Source organism: Helobdella robusta (genome assembly GCF_000326865.2).
Source record: "Helobdella robusta unplaced genomic scaffold HELROscaffold_4, whole genome shotgun sequence".
Classification (NCBI taxonomy): domain Eukaryota; kingdom Metazoa; phylum Annelida; class Clitellata; order Rhynchobdellida; family Glossiphoniidae; genus Helobdella; species Helobdella robusta.
Genome location: NW_008704902.1, coordinates 4,722,408 through 4,735,769, shown reverse-complemented (window position 1 = coordinate 4,735,769; position 13,362 = coordinate 4,722,408). Strand labels below are relative to the sequence as shown.

General features: G+C 30.1%; 1 protein-coding gene across 1 annotated transcript; it reads right to left on the bottom strand.

Moving 5' to 3' along the window:
* Window positions 1-317: 317 nt before the first annotated feature.
* HELRODRAFT_162556 (hypothetical protein) lies at window positions 318-1,397 on the bottom strand (the record flags this gene model as incomplete). The annotated part of the gene is made up of 3 exons (XM_009024727.1): window positions 318-640; window positions 1,210-1,277; window positions 1,360-1,397. The coding sequence occupies 3 exons, from the start codon at window positions 1,395-1,397 to the stop codon at window positions 318-320; spliced, it is 429 nt and encodes a 142-aa protein (XP_009022975.1).
* Between the last annotated feature and the right edge of the window lie 11,965 nt (window positions 1,398-13,362).

The following is a 13,362-nucleotide window of genomic DNA, read 5'->3' as shown; positions in this document are numbered from 1 at the left end:
ACTGTATTTTTTTTTAAATACAATTTTTTTTGTAAAAAAACACAAATTATTTTTTTTTAAAAAGTGATACAGTTACACAACATAATTTTCGGTATATTTGATAATTAAAATACACTGTTTTTTGCATATAATATACTTTTATTCTATTATAATAAATATTTACTATTAATATATTATCAGTTTCAGTTAATTTTTCCTGTTTTCCAGTCCTTCTTCAAACCAAAATGTGGAATTTCTTTTCTTTATTCTAATTTTGCTCTTATATATCCATTACGTCTCAGAGCACCACAGACTGGCAATGATGTTTCGGTTACCAACTATACATGTTGTTCCACGCTTTGATAATGGCAAGGATATTTTTCTAGTGCCCACTTCCGAGGTACTTTGATTGCTGCTTTAATTTTGTCATCGCTTATTTCTCGTAGCATAGGTGGCGAGGTTCTTGGATCGTCTTGCCAATTTAAAAGACAATAGTATATGGCAGGCTCAAAGTTAAGAGAAGGACATTGAAATTTTCTGATTTTATTTTTACCAGGTGCTGTGGCTTTTCTTGCAAATTTAATTTGTCCGGCTGCAACTTCTTTTATCTCTTTTCTGTCATCCAGCAGCATTGCTGTTAGAATATTTTCTAGGTGAATTTCTTTGAATACATTTTTTTATTATCTGGAGTTCATTTTTAGGAAGAAAACGCAAAAATTGAATCAAGCGCCACAGGTGCCTAGCATCGATATAACACCACTGAGGTTGTATTTTTGTAAAAAAAACCACAGTGGAGATTAGAATGTAGTCCGTAAGCACTGTGAGTTCTTTAGAAGGTGACGTGGTTGAAACATACATATTGGCTGCTGTATGCCAACGTGAATGGATTAAAGGACTAGGTTTTTTTTAGTCAGTTCTTCTAGTACTTTTCCAATTTTTATTGTTTTAACTATGTTGAAAAGATACTGCTGATTTTTGTTTACATCCATATTTGTGATATCCTGTTGAAGTCAAATTATTCTACCGTTTTACAAATTTTACAACAGTTAACTCTTGACATTTTTCAAGTGCTTTCCCTATTGCTCCACAAAAAGCTTTTGTGGAGCAATAGGCTCCTTAATTTGGCTCCTTAAGTAACGTAATATGTTTTTCAACAAAAAAGCTTTTGCTACAAGTTAATGACGTACAAATAGTTGTCTTTTCTTCCATCAAAGGAATTTGACTTTGGACCTGCTAGAGTTATCTTTGCTTCATACGTTAATTTGGCTCTCAGCTTTGAGCGGTCAATAATAGCTGTCCTGTCGTTTTTTTTTTATAACTTCATAATCTGTGAGGGCAGCTGTAGCTATAGTAGCTCTTGCAACATCAGATACGCCATACCTATCGCATTCTCTAGCCACTGTAGGAAACTGGAGCATATTTCTAAAAGATTCTGCGTGAGACGCCTGGGACTTTTCACAAACTCTTTGTCTTTAAATTTCTTTTAACACATGTTTTAAATCAATCACGTAACTTTATATAAAAAAACCGTTCTATTTTATTTGATGAGGAAGAGCATCGACCAATTTGAACAAGCGTCACAACTACCAGAATCGGAAGCCCAGTTATTCCTAATTTTAGTAATTGCAGTTGTTTATAATTATTTCCAAATTTATTATTAATTATTAGTAGAGCATCTCGATAACGGTGTTTATTATTTAGAACGAATTAAAAAATTAATATTGCCGTGAACGAGAAAATTTATGTCCTTGCAATTATTAATTTTCTTCATTTTAATCCCTAAAATAAGAAGCGCCGTTAGTGATTCGCAGTATTTTTATAAGTCCTAAACAGACTAATAATAAAAATAATGATTACTGTAATCATTAATTATAACTTCAAATTAAAATTAATTGATCTACTAATTATTATGCACATTGTATAAAAAGCACAATATAAACTAAAAATGCCAATCCTGCTCCATCTGGCGGCAAAAGAAGATAAGTCTTGATTTCGAAAAAAATTTTCATTTCATACTAGATCCATACCATAGCAACTTTTTATCACTATTCACAGTCAATTTTTTTCTGACGACCTACCCTACTGCGCAAGCACGCTACTTACAATCGGTTGAATATCTCTTTGTAGAACAAGAACAACATTTAATTTCATATTACCGTCAAAATAGATTGAAACTCCTAAATAAATTAATTTCTCTTAGTTTTATTAATGACGCATTCTTATTACTGCAATAAATCAGAGGCAAGCGAGTTAACCCCGGTGACGAACGTCTTATCGCATTTTGATCGTTATTAATTGCAGGATCTTATTCCTTCTCCGTGTCCTATTTCTGCTTGGTCTGTAATAAGTGCAACAAGCCACTTCCCTGTAAGAACACGATGAAAAAACACACATACACACAACACATACATACAACACACACACATACATCTTTGTACACGCACGGACAATAAAAACACACACACACGCTTGTACACACATCCTGTACAACACAATACAAAAACACACACATACATTCTTGTTGTTCACGTACAAACACGCAAACCACACGAAAAAAAGATACATCCAAGAGGTACAGAGCATTCAACAAAGTCATTACAAACAAGTAAGGGACATCGTTGTATAGGCATACTTGAACGATACAATAACATGCATGATGCCCAAAAGCTAAAACATCATAATCTAGAAGTACACGCAGATATATAAATATAATGAGAAAGATCGTATCGAACAACATACACCAGGTATTTAATGTGCGTGTATGTCTGGTTCTGCTTATGACTTTTTATCAATGCTTGTTTTATGTTGGTTAAAGAAATGTGATGGTAATTGTGTGTGTGTGTGTGTGTGTGTGTGTGTGTCAGTTTGTGCGTGTAGGTGAGAAAATTGATCGAAATCATTGTTAGATAAGTGAGTGTTTCTCAGAGATCTGAGGACGTTAATTAAAGGTATTCAAAAATAAATTTTAAAATGTAACTGTAGAAATTAACTAACAGGACATATAAATTTGTAAATCATCTCTGAACCACTTGAAAGTAAATAAAAATTACTAAAAAACAAAGAAGTGGTCAATGAGTATATAGAGAATATATATAAATGGTTCAAAAGGTGCTAATTAATTACCACAACATCATGCTGAATCTGTATTTAAATAAATTTTAATCTAAGAAGAATTTAAAATGACATCAGATAGTTGGCAATTGATATTTATTTAATATTTCACCATAGCAAAAAGATATTTTCTTTAGTTTTCTATAGCTGTTCGTCGGTATGATTTAACGCCGGCGTGCAAACAAAAACTGCAGGCGGTTATTAACATCTATAGAGACATATGCGAAATAAGTCTGCATCCATATGATTATATGATAAATTTTCTGTTGACAACACTATTTATAGAACATAAATGTTTGCTTTGTCATTGCCGTATTCAATCGCGTTCTATATAATCATCGCTTATCCCCTTAACTTTATTTTTATCAATTTTATTTCTGTTTTTTAAACGTATATAATACTTGCATTACATTTCCAATATGAGTTATACATTTTCAAAATGGGTTAAATTTTAGCAAACTTTGAAGAATGTTAATAGCAATATAATTTTTTGTGATTGTGTTCAGTTAAATTTTAAATCTAATTACATTTTTTAACAATTCAAAATAAAAAAGTTGATTGCTTAATACTAGTAAAAGTATACATTGATTCTGAACTAAATTATAAAAAGCATGTCGAATTTGATAAAACAAAAACAACCTCAGTGGGTTATATAGAAAGAATAAAAATGTTTTGTTCTTTTTAATATACAAAAAGAATTATATATTTTTATTTATATATATATATATATATGAATAATTTATATATTTTGATATATATATATAGAAACTATATGAACCAAACCTGCTCTGAAGGTGATTTGTGAAAAATCGAAATATGGCCTATCTGTATGATGAATTCGGAAAACAACAGTTTCATTAAATTTTCATGATGAGCTTGGATAATAGAGTTATAACATTTTTACTACCTCATAAGGCCATGGTCTCACAAAATGATGTTTGGTATAAAAACACTGAAAGAGACATTCATTTATGATTTTATTTCAAAGACATCACCCGGAAAAAAAACTATTTTTGACATTTCGGATAAAATTGTACTTATGAGTGTATATCATAATATAAAATTCTATTTAGTCGTAGTAGTTAAATAATATAATACAACGCAATCACTTGTTTAATAAAAGAAATTTTAAATTGATTTTTTCTGCACTTTTACACTGTTTTTCTTGCAAAATTTAATTGCTCAGTTGGCACAAATGTTACTTCTTTTTGTTTGAATTGCTGTATTGTCTCTATTCCAATGTTCCTTAAAAATAATGTGTACTTTCTAGTGTTTCTTTAAACTGTTGTCCAATTTTTCATAATTATCTTCTTTATAAAAAATGGTCACTGATCCAAGCTCCACATATTAATTCACAAATTTCAATAAACAGTTTACGTTTTTATTTTTTTATGGGAGTAGCACAAAAGCAAGTAAAGCATATATTGCTCTAAAGTTCCATAATAAAAACAACATTTATTCATGTGTTGCAGTGACCCTGTCACCACATGAGTGTTCCGGTTAAAACACCATCTTTAAAATTAGTCACTCAGATTATTATTCTTTTCTGGTTCCTTCTAAATAATTTAAAGGTCTGTTTTTTCTGTTTTTTTGTTCCTTTTGCAAACAGGGTTAGAATCAGTTATCAGTTAAAAATGTGTGAATTGCAGCAATTCAATATTTTGAATTGCATTTGAAATGTAATTAACATGTTTTTCCAAAAGTAATTATTTTTAATTAGCTATCAATTTCACAGCAAACAGTTAATCATCGTTCTCAATTTTAACTGTGAATAACAATGATTAGGTAGTGAAGACAACAGATGAATTTTTGAACTATTTTTGATGTTTTTACCTAACCGGTTGAATTGGATAATCACTGACAATAAATTATTATGTTGCTTTAATTTACAAGCGATTTAAGCTACGTGTCGAATAATTTTTTGAAAATATTATAAATAATCAAACAATAGCAATGATGATGTGAATTGATAAATAACAATTTTTTCAATTTAAAAAAATGCAATTTTGTTTATCTAACAAATTTATGGAAACCATATCTCATTTCTGATCGTTGTTGATTACCCCTTCAAGCTCTACTTCAGCATTGGCACGGCTCTTTCGGTGATAACCAGGCAGAAATGAGGCGTTCAACCTACATACATCAAAATTTTTTGGTAACAATTATTTTTCAAATATTTTTTCTCCATTCTTTCTTACGCGTTACTCGAAGGTATTGACGTAACCAACACACATTCCTCTACTTGTAAATCAATGTTTCAAAGTTATTTCCCAGCCAGGATAACCAGAATATTTTTTTACATTGAAACACGCGGACCTGCCATCTCGCCACACAGCTGTCAAATTGCATGTTCGATTGTTTTTATGCATTTTCATCTTTGCAAATTTTGGATGATTAGATTTAAAATAACAAAAATTTTGATGTTTTAAGGAAATATCAAATAGTGTGATACCCTAACCTTACGTTAAAATAAAAGTAAAAATGACTACAGACTCGATGATTCGAAGCCAATCACCTTTTATTGGACAATGTGTTGTTGCCAAATTTTCAAAGGTAATTAGTAAAAAAGTTCCTAACCTTCTAATTAAGACCGTTAATTTAAATTGTTATTTAATTATACCGAGAACTTTCGAAAAACGTAGACATGCATGAACATATATACAACAAGGTAACTGTGTGTGTGTGTGTTTGCGTTGAAACATGCAACATTTAAAAAGTCACAAAGAAAGATTTGCGGATATTTTTTTAAATTCTTAACGCACTTGTTACGAAATGATAACGTGAGCGAGTGGAAGATGTCGATGCGACCGAGAGATGAGCTTGGATCCGAATGTGAATGTTGGGTTGTGTGGTTCGTCTATCTGCAGTGCACTACACACAAGATATAGCAGCAACCTGGAGGGTAATGACCAGTTATTCGAGATTAGAAGTTTTTTTTATGAGTCTTCATTTAAAGATGAATGAATTTGAGAAAAATATTTTCACGCATGTGTTCAATGTATTAACGTATCAACAACACCTAAGTTATTTGTGTTTGTGTGTTTGTTATATTAAAACCTTATTTTAACATGTACAAATAACGCAAGAAAAAATAAAATAAACACAAAAATATAATCAAGGGCATATTATTTTTGAAAATATTTACAACTGGATAACATCGTTATTTGTATGCAATCTGATCATTTTTAAAGTCCACTATTGACTGAATAAATTTCATTGTAAAACTTGGTGGCATGGTTACTTTAGATTTACTTTAAAAATATTCTTGTATTAAGACTTTGAACTGCGATTGACTTGAGCTATCTAAATAAAGTGAGATTTAAGATATTATCAGAAAAAGTGTTAATAATTTAGATTGTACATTTGTATCTATATTCATTTAAATTATTGTTAGTTTGAAAAATATAACGAAAAATTTTCTTGGACTTTCATTAAAGTATTAACAATCAAAAATAATTTTTCAAAGAGTTGTTAAACACAGTGTTTAAAATACAGTTTCCGTGATATCCATGACTTGAGCTATCTAAATAAGATATTATCATATTAGATATTATTTAAGATATTATCACAAAAAGTGGGTGTTAATAATTTAGTTTGTACATTTATGTTTATATTCATTTAAATTATTGTTAGTTTGAAAAATATAACGAAAAATTTTCTTGAACTTTCTTTAAAGTATTGACAATCAAAAATAATTTTTCAAGGATTTGTTAAACACCGTGTTTAAAATACAGTTTCAGCGATAGTAAATATGAAAATAGAAACTGTTAATAAGGACATAAAATATAAGATGCAGCTAGCTTTCTCCTCACCAAGAAATCATCTGTAACAGATGTTGAATTCCTCCGTCCAAACGATTTTTCCAGTCTTAAATCTTCGCGTGCCACAACAAACATCCAATGTTTCTAACAAATATCACTTTCTTTAAATAGTCCTTGGGAAACCAAAAAAATAAGTTACGGAAAATAATGAATGCTGCAAAGTCTCATTAGTACATTGACATCAATACAGCTTGTAATAAAAAACTATTAAAATAATAACAATGATAATAATAATGAGAAGAAGAATTTCGTTTATAAAAATGGAATGATGATAATGATGGTATTAATTATTATAGTTGCTACCAAAAAGAGTAATAATAGTAAAAATAAAAAACCACCACAACGACAACAACAGCAACAAAAACCACAACAACAATAAGCATCATTCTATTTTTTATCATAAATTTCAAGTCATTCACCGTCCGTATCACACCGGATATTACCGTTTCAATCATTCTTTTTTGCAAACAGTTTAGCAAACTGTCGACTGGTATTTAGCTGGCTAGCTGGTTAATTGGCAAGCTGGTTGGTTATATAGTTGATTAGTTGAGTTGGCTGGTCGGTGGTTGTTTTACTCATTGTTGGTGTTTTTTATTTTCATTTTTTTTTTAAATTTAGCCTAATTACTGCAATTTGTTAATCTTTCATAGGCTGATGTAAAAAACCTAATTCCAAAGAAAAAGGACATAAGGTTTTTAAAATATTGCATTTCAAATGTTTGAAACACTTTTTTGCCACGTTGAACTAACTACCATGGACAACAAAATAAAGTGAGGATCTAGCTCCTTAAACACCTGTTTGGTTGGTTGGTTGCATGTTTGAAGTTCTCGATCATTAATGATGTCTTTCATGTCTAACATCGCTCTTTTTTGTATTTTCCTCATGGCCATTTTGAAAAAAAAATTAGAATGCAAATGAATGTTCAAGATGTGAATAAAAAATTAATTCAAAGTTTTTTCAGCACAGATCATCTTTTGTAAATTTAATCAAAACAGTACAAAGCCATCCATCAAACCGCCAATTAGGTTTTGCTAACTCAAAACAACTCTGTTCCTTAATTTTGCAAATAACTTAACTGACGATGTTTTTAAATTATTTAGACGTGATACATTTTGATTAAAAGATGAACAATATTATAAACTCAAAACTTTGATTGATAACATCAACAAGGTGTTATTTGTTAATTTGTTAATATTGTCAAAAAAATTAAAAAGAAAAATAATTTTCATTATAAAGCCAAACAACGCTATTGAAAGAACTTTATTCCATCACGAATGTGAGGTACGTGCTCCTGTTGTATATACCTCAGGACTTGCGTGAACCTCCCGCAGTTAAAAACATTGCGAGAGACGAACAGTGCAAAAAGCATTGGCTTGATGCAGCAAGTGATTGTGACGTGCGATAGATGCAGTAAATGATTGTGACGTTCGTTGGTGATATGCGCAGAGGCTGTAATGAAGAAAGAATGGCCGTGAGTTCTGTGGTTCTGATGGATGACATGCCTGCCGTCATTCTTGCCAAATCAAATGTGTCGTTCTTCTTCAGTCAACGTCGTCGTGTCGTTGTCGTCGGTGTAGCTGCTTTCGTCGGCTTCTTTAATTAAAAGCTACTCTACTGTGTGTTTGATTTAATAATAGTAGTAGTACAACTACAAATTATATTGATAGTAATAACAAATTTATTCGATAAATGTGATGCATTATTTGCACTGGGTAACATATGATTGTACGGGTGTTTAATAAACATTAACAAGAGTTACAACTTTTTAAAAAAAATTTTACCACGGAAACAACTTTTACAATACATAGCTAATAAAAACAAAGCACATTTAAAGTAAACATCCACAAAAGCATCGTTATATCTAGATGCGGTTGCTGAAAAGGGGGCAAAACTTCGTCCAACTCTTCCATCATAACTATTGCTGAGGTCACGTGTTTCTGTCTTGTTTTTTCACGTAATATTGGCTATTTTTCAAGAACTGTTTGGGAATGATATCATAAAAATTATATTATATTAATAAATATTAACAAATAATTTTGAATAAATTTATAGTTATTTTTTTCGTTATTATATACATAATATTGGGTTTACATTATCGAAGATACAGTTATATTTGGATAACGCTGCATTTTCGGCATTATTTAACTCACAGGTAAGTTTCTCTAGTTTTCAAGCAAAAACTTCAATTTTATTTTGCAGTTTATTAAATTTAAAAAAAAATTTTTAAGAATTTAAATTTACATTTTTGAAAATCGAAGATTAACGTGGCTAATTTTTGGCATCAGCTGTCGTCGTCAGTGTAGTTGCAGACGTGGTTTGGTGGTTTTTGCTTGTCGTTGTTAGTTTGTGTTATGATTTAAGATGTTTATGGTCCTGCAGTTAATCATTTGTTTCTTTGTTGGGAGAATGTTGGTACTGTTTTGTTGAATGTTGGTGTTGTTTTGTTGAATGTTGGCATTGTTTTGTTGAATGTTGGCGTTGTTTTGTTGAATGTTGGCGTTGTTTTGTTGAATGTTGGCGTTGTTTTGTTGAATGTTGGCGTTGTTTTGTTGAATGTTGGCATTGTTTTGTTGAATGTTGGCGTTGTTTTGTTAGATGGTTTATTTTATTGATGTCTTAATTTTATCGACAAATATGGATTCGGATATCATCAATTTAAAAAAATCTTTGTCGTAATAAATCGTTTTCGTGTTTTCGACTGAAATTTTTCTAGTTTTTAAATGAATATATTTTACATTTTGTTGTTATTCCTTCATTCGCGGGTGTACAGCCAACATAAGTCAACATAACCTAACCCCAGACTAGGTCATGATTATTTGAATTATTTTTAATCATTAAATAGGGTCAGAATGTTTTAGAAATGTAAGTCATTTCTTACAATTTATTTATTAATAAAACGCTAGAATGATTATTTTAGATTGTTTATTTTAATTTTATATTGTCATACTATTTTATCAAATGAAGTGTATACCACAGAACAGTCTCAGTTGACGTTAGCACTAAAAATAATTTTTTTCTTCTTGCTGCGAGCCTTCGTTCCGCTGATGTTTTTGTGGCAGGATCAATTCGTGCTTCAAAAATCACACCATCAAATTTATTGCCAGATAAAAACAGCAAGGTCCATCTCATTCTTCTCATCTTCTAAAACTCTATATAGTGGGACAGGTTTTATTTCAAAATGAAGTGTTTACACACACCTCACTCACTGACACACACACAAACACACACACACACACATATACACACACACCACACACACATATACACACATATACACACACACATACACACACCAAACACACACACCACATACATACAAGCCAAAACACACAAACATGTATATACATGAATAGTTTAAATGAATATATTAATACAAAAAATTAAATGCACGAATTTGGCTTTGGAACAATGTTTTGATATATACGTAAAAATTGTTCTTTATGTTCATTTGTACTTTTGTACATTCATGCGTGAGTGTTTATGTATCTTTGTTTATGTATCTTTGTTTATGTATCTTTGTTTTTTTATTAAATTTTCATGTAACAAATAATTTCAACTTATAAATATTATAATTATAAATTGTGTGTTATAATTTTGTTTTAACCATAATTTTTTTTCAAACTGCCCACTAAATACTAACCCCGAACAGTTTTAATGAAACTAGGAAGAAAACAAGCCATCACAACTTCTAGATTGGCCCCATATAACCAGCATAGTACGTTTTTTTATAGCAAGACTGCCAGCCAAAATAAAATTACTATATCAATGTATTCTTAATCAGCGGGCTGTCAAACAACTTCCTGCCTTTGTAATCTAAAGTTTCTCTTTTGTGGGTTTGTCGATCGAGCGATGGGTATTATAAACGATGGGTATTATATTTTTTTTTTCAAAATCTTTTCCACACTTTTTCTATTCGGGGAAGGATGCTATCAATTGAACAAACCGCAATGTTCTTCCAATATTTTTATATTAACTAGATCAGTTATTGCATATTTGCTTTAAAAATTTTATGTGTAAGGAGAAATATCAATAATACAATACAAAATGTCCCAACGCTGATTTGAAAGAATTTTATTTTGTCTCTTTAGATTGTTGGTGGTTATTTAACATAAAAGTTACACATAGATGAGCGTAGTTTGAAATAAAAATTTTCATGTTTTCATTTAGTCATATATTTAATGTTTAATATTTTAGTCATTTAAATAATCATTCAATCAATCGTCCAATCAATTAGTTTATAAATGCTATTTCCGATGCTCAACAGCGCTCCTCAATGAATTTTGCAAACTGATGTGTCTTGAGATTCACTCTAAACTTTGTAAGTGATGGAGAAGTCGTCAGAGAAGGAGGTAGAGAGTTCTAAAGAAAAGGGTCAGAAAAAGCAAATTCAGATTTAGCAAAATAGTGTTTAACACGAGTTAAGAAGAAGTGAGAAGAAAACGATCGTAAACCAGGGCGTTTAGGTTCAATTAATATATCTGATAAGTACTTAGGAAATAATTTAGATTGAGACTTAAACATTAATGGGCAAATTTTAAAAACTATTCTATATTTTATAGGTAGCTAGTTCAAGGGAACAAGATATGGAAGTATATGAAAAAAGAAAGGGACACGAGCAACTAGACGAGCAGCAGAGTTAAAAGCTTCACTTAAAGGATATAGTGGAGAATCAGGAAGACCAGAGTAGAGCGAGTTACAATAATCAATCCTAGATAAGATTAACGGAGTAACAAGAAGGAGAACAGTAGCATTGTCAAGAAAAGGCAAATGTTTTTTATTCTACGAAGATGAAAGTAAGAACTTCTAGCAACTATTAATCTGAGAAGAAAGAGACATGCTAGAATCAAAGATAAAGCTTAGACTGCGAATCTTGTGAGAAACATCAAGAGTTTTAGAATAAGGTGAGATAATAGAAGGAATAGTAATAGATTGTTTAAATATATTAAAACAAATTAATTCAAATTTAGAAGGATTAAGTTTATGACATATATAGTCAGACTAAGCGGTAATTGAAGAAAGAGATAAAGATAGATTACGAAGAACACTATTGAGACCAAATGATTACTATTCAAACCACAAAATCAGCGCTATATGTTAACGCAGCTGTAAATTTAATTGAATTTAATCATATATCGAGGAGTGCCAGACTATTTATGATCAGTTAAATTATTTTATGTCACACGTCTGCAGATTATTAATGAACCGACAGTAGAATTTGGATGAAGCAGGTGTCTGGTTCGTCAAAATATTTTATCTCAATTGAAAGCATGTTGTAAATAACAGAAAATTTTAATAAGAAATTTTTAATTGAAAAACGTAAAAATGTGCCATGTCAAAATGTAGATTAAAAGTTTGTACAGCGATATTTAAATAACCAATTTCTACAATATTTTACTAGAATTTTCATTCAAATATAAAAACTGTGTAAATAAAAAACTATCAAATATTTAAGAAATATTTCAATGCTTTTTAAAAATGAATTTTATTTTTTCACAAATCTAAACGAAGATGATATGCCAACGAGTAAAAAAAATTATTAAAAAACAAATATTAAAACTTCACAACAACCAATTAACTTAATCATTTTAAAATAATATATAAAAGTGAACTAGTTATAATGCAACATATAGATATATAACAATGTATATAACATTATTAAACCTTTTAAATTAGAATCACTGAACATACATGAGCATAGAATGCCTCAGTCAGATGCATGCGCTCATTGTAATGAAGTATAAGACTATGAAGCACAAATAACAGAACGACAGACTGGAGCCAGGCTGGCATATATATATAAGGAGGACTTGTACGAGGAACCTTATGTTCAGATCATTGCCCGGCTGTTTTTCTTCTTTCGCATTTAAATGATTAATTATATTTCAGGTGGTCACGAACATTTTATGATTTATTATTTTTTCCTCAATTTATCGACAAAGTTAAATATATCATTTTTAATTTTGAGAGAAATAAAAGTGTACAGAAAAAATGAAACTAGCGATAAAACTTTTGAAGTTTTATTTCACTTGTGATGAATGAACTTCTGAGAAAAGTTGAAAGATAATTTTTTTAAATATTGCTTGTTGTTTTAAAATTTATTTTAAATTATTTTTGTTATTTTAGATGAATTAGATATGAATATGTATAGATAGAAAATATAATACAATTAAAAGTAAGCACTGACATAGCTAACACCACCAAAGAAATATGTAAGAATAGAAATAGAATTACGTGGTGCCAATTATGTAGTCAATTTTTTTTTCAGTTATTCCTGTCTTAAAATGTTTAGCCATTATATTTTTTAATGAGCCTACAGCGAGAAAAAACCTTGGAGGACACTGAATCAATGCTGGTTTAATAACTGCAGTCAGAAGTTTCGTATATACCTCTATGTCGTCGTTAACTTTGCGGAATGTTAAACTTGAATTTGAACTTTGTCTTCGTTCTCTTT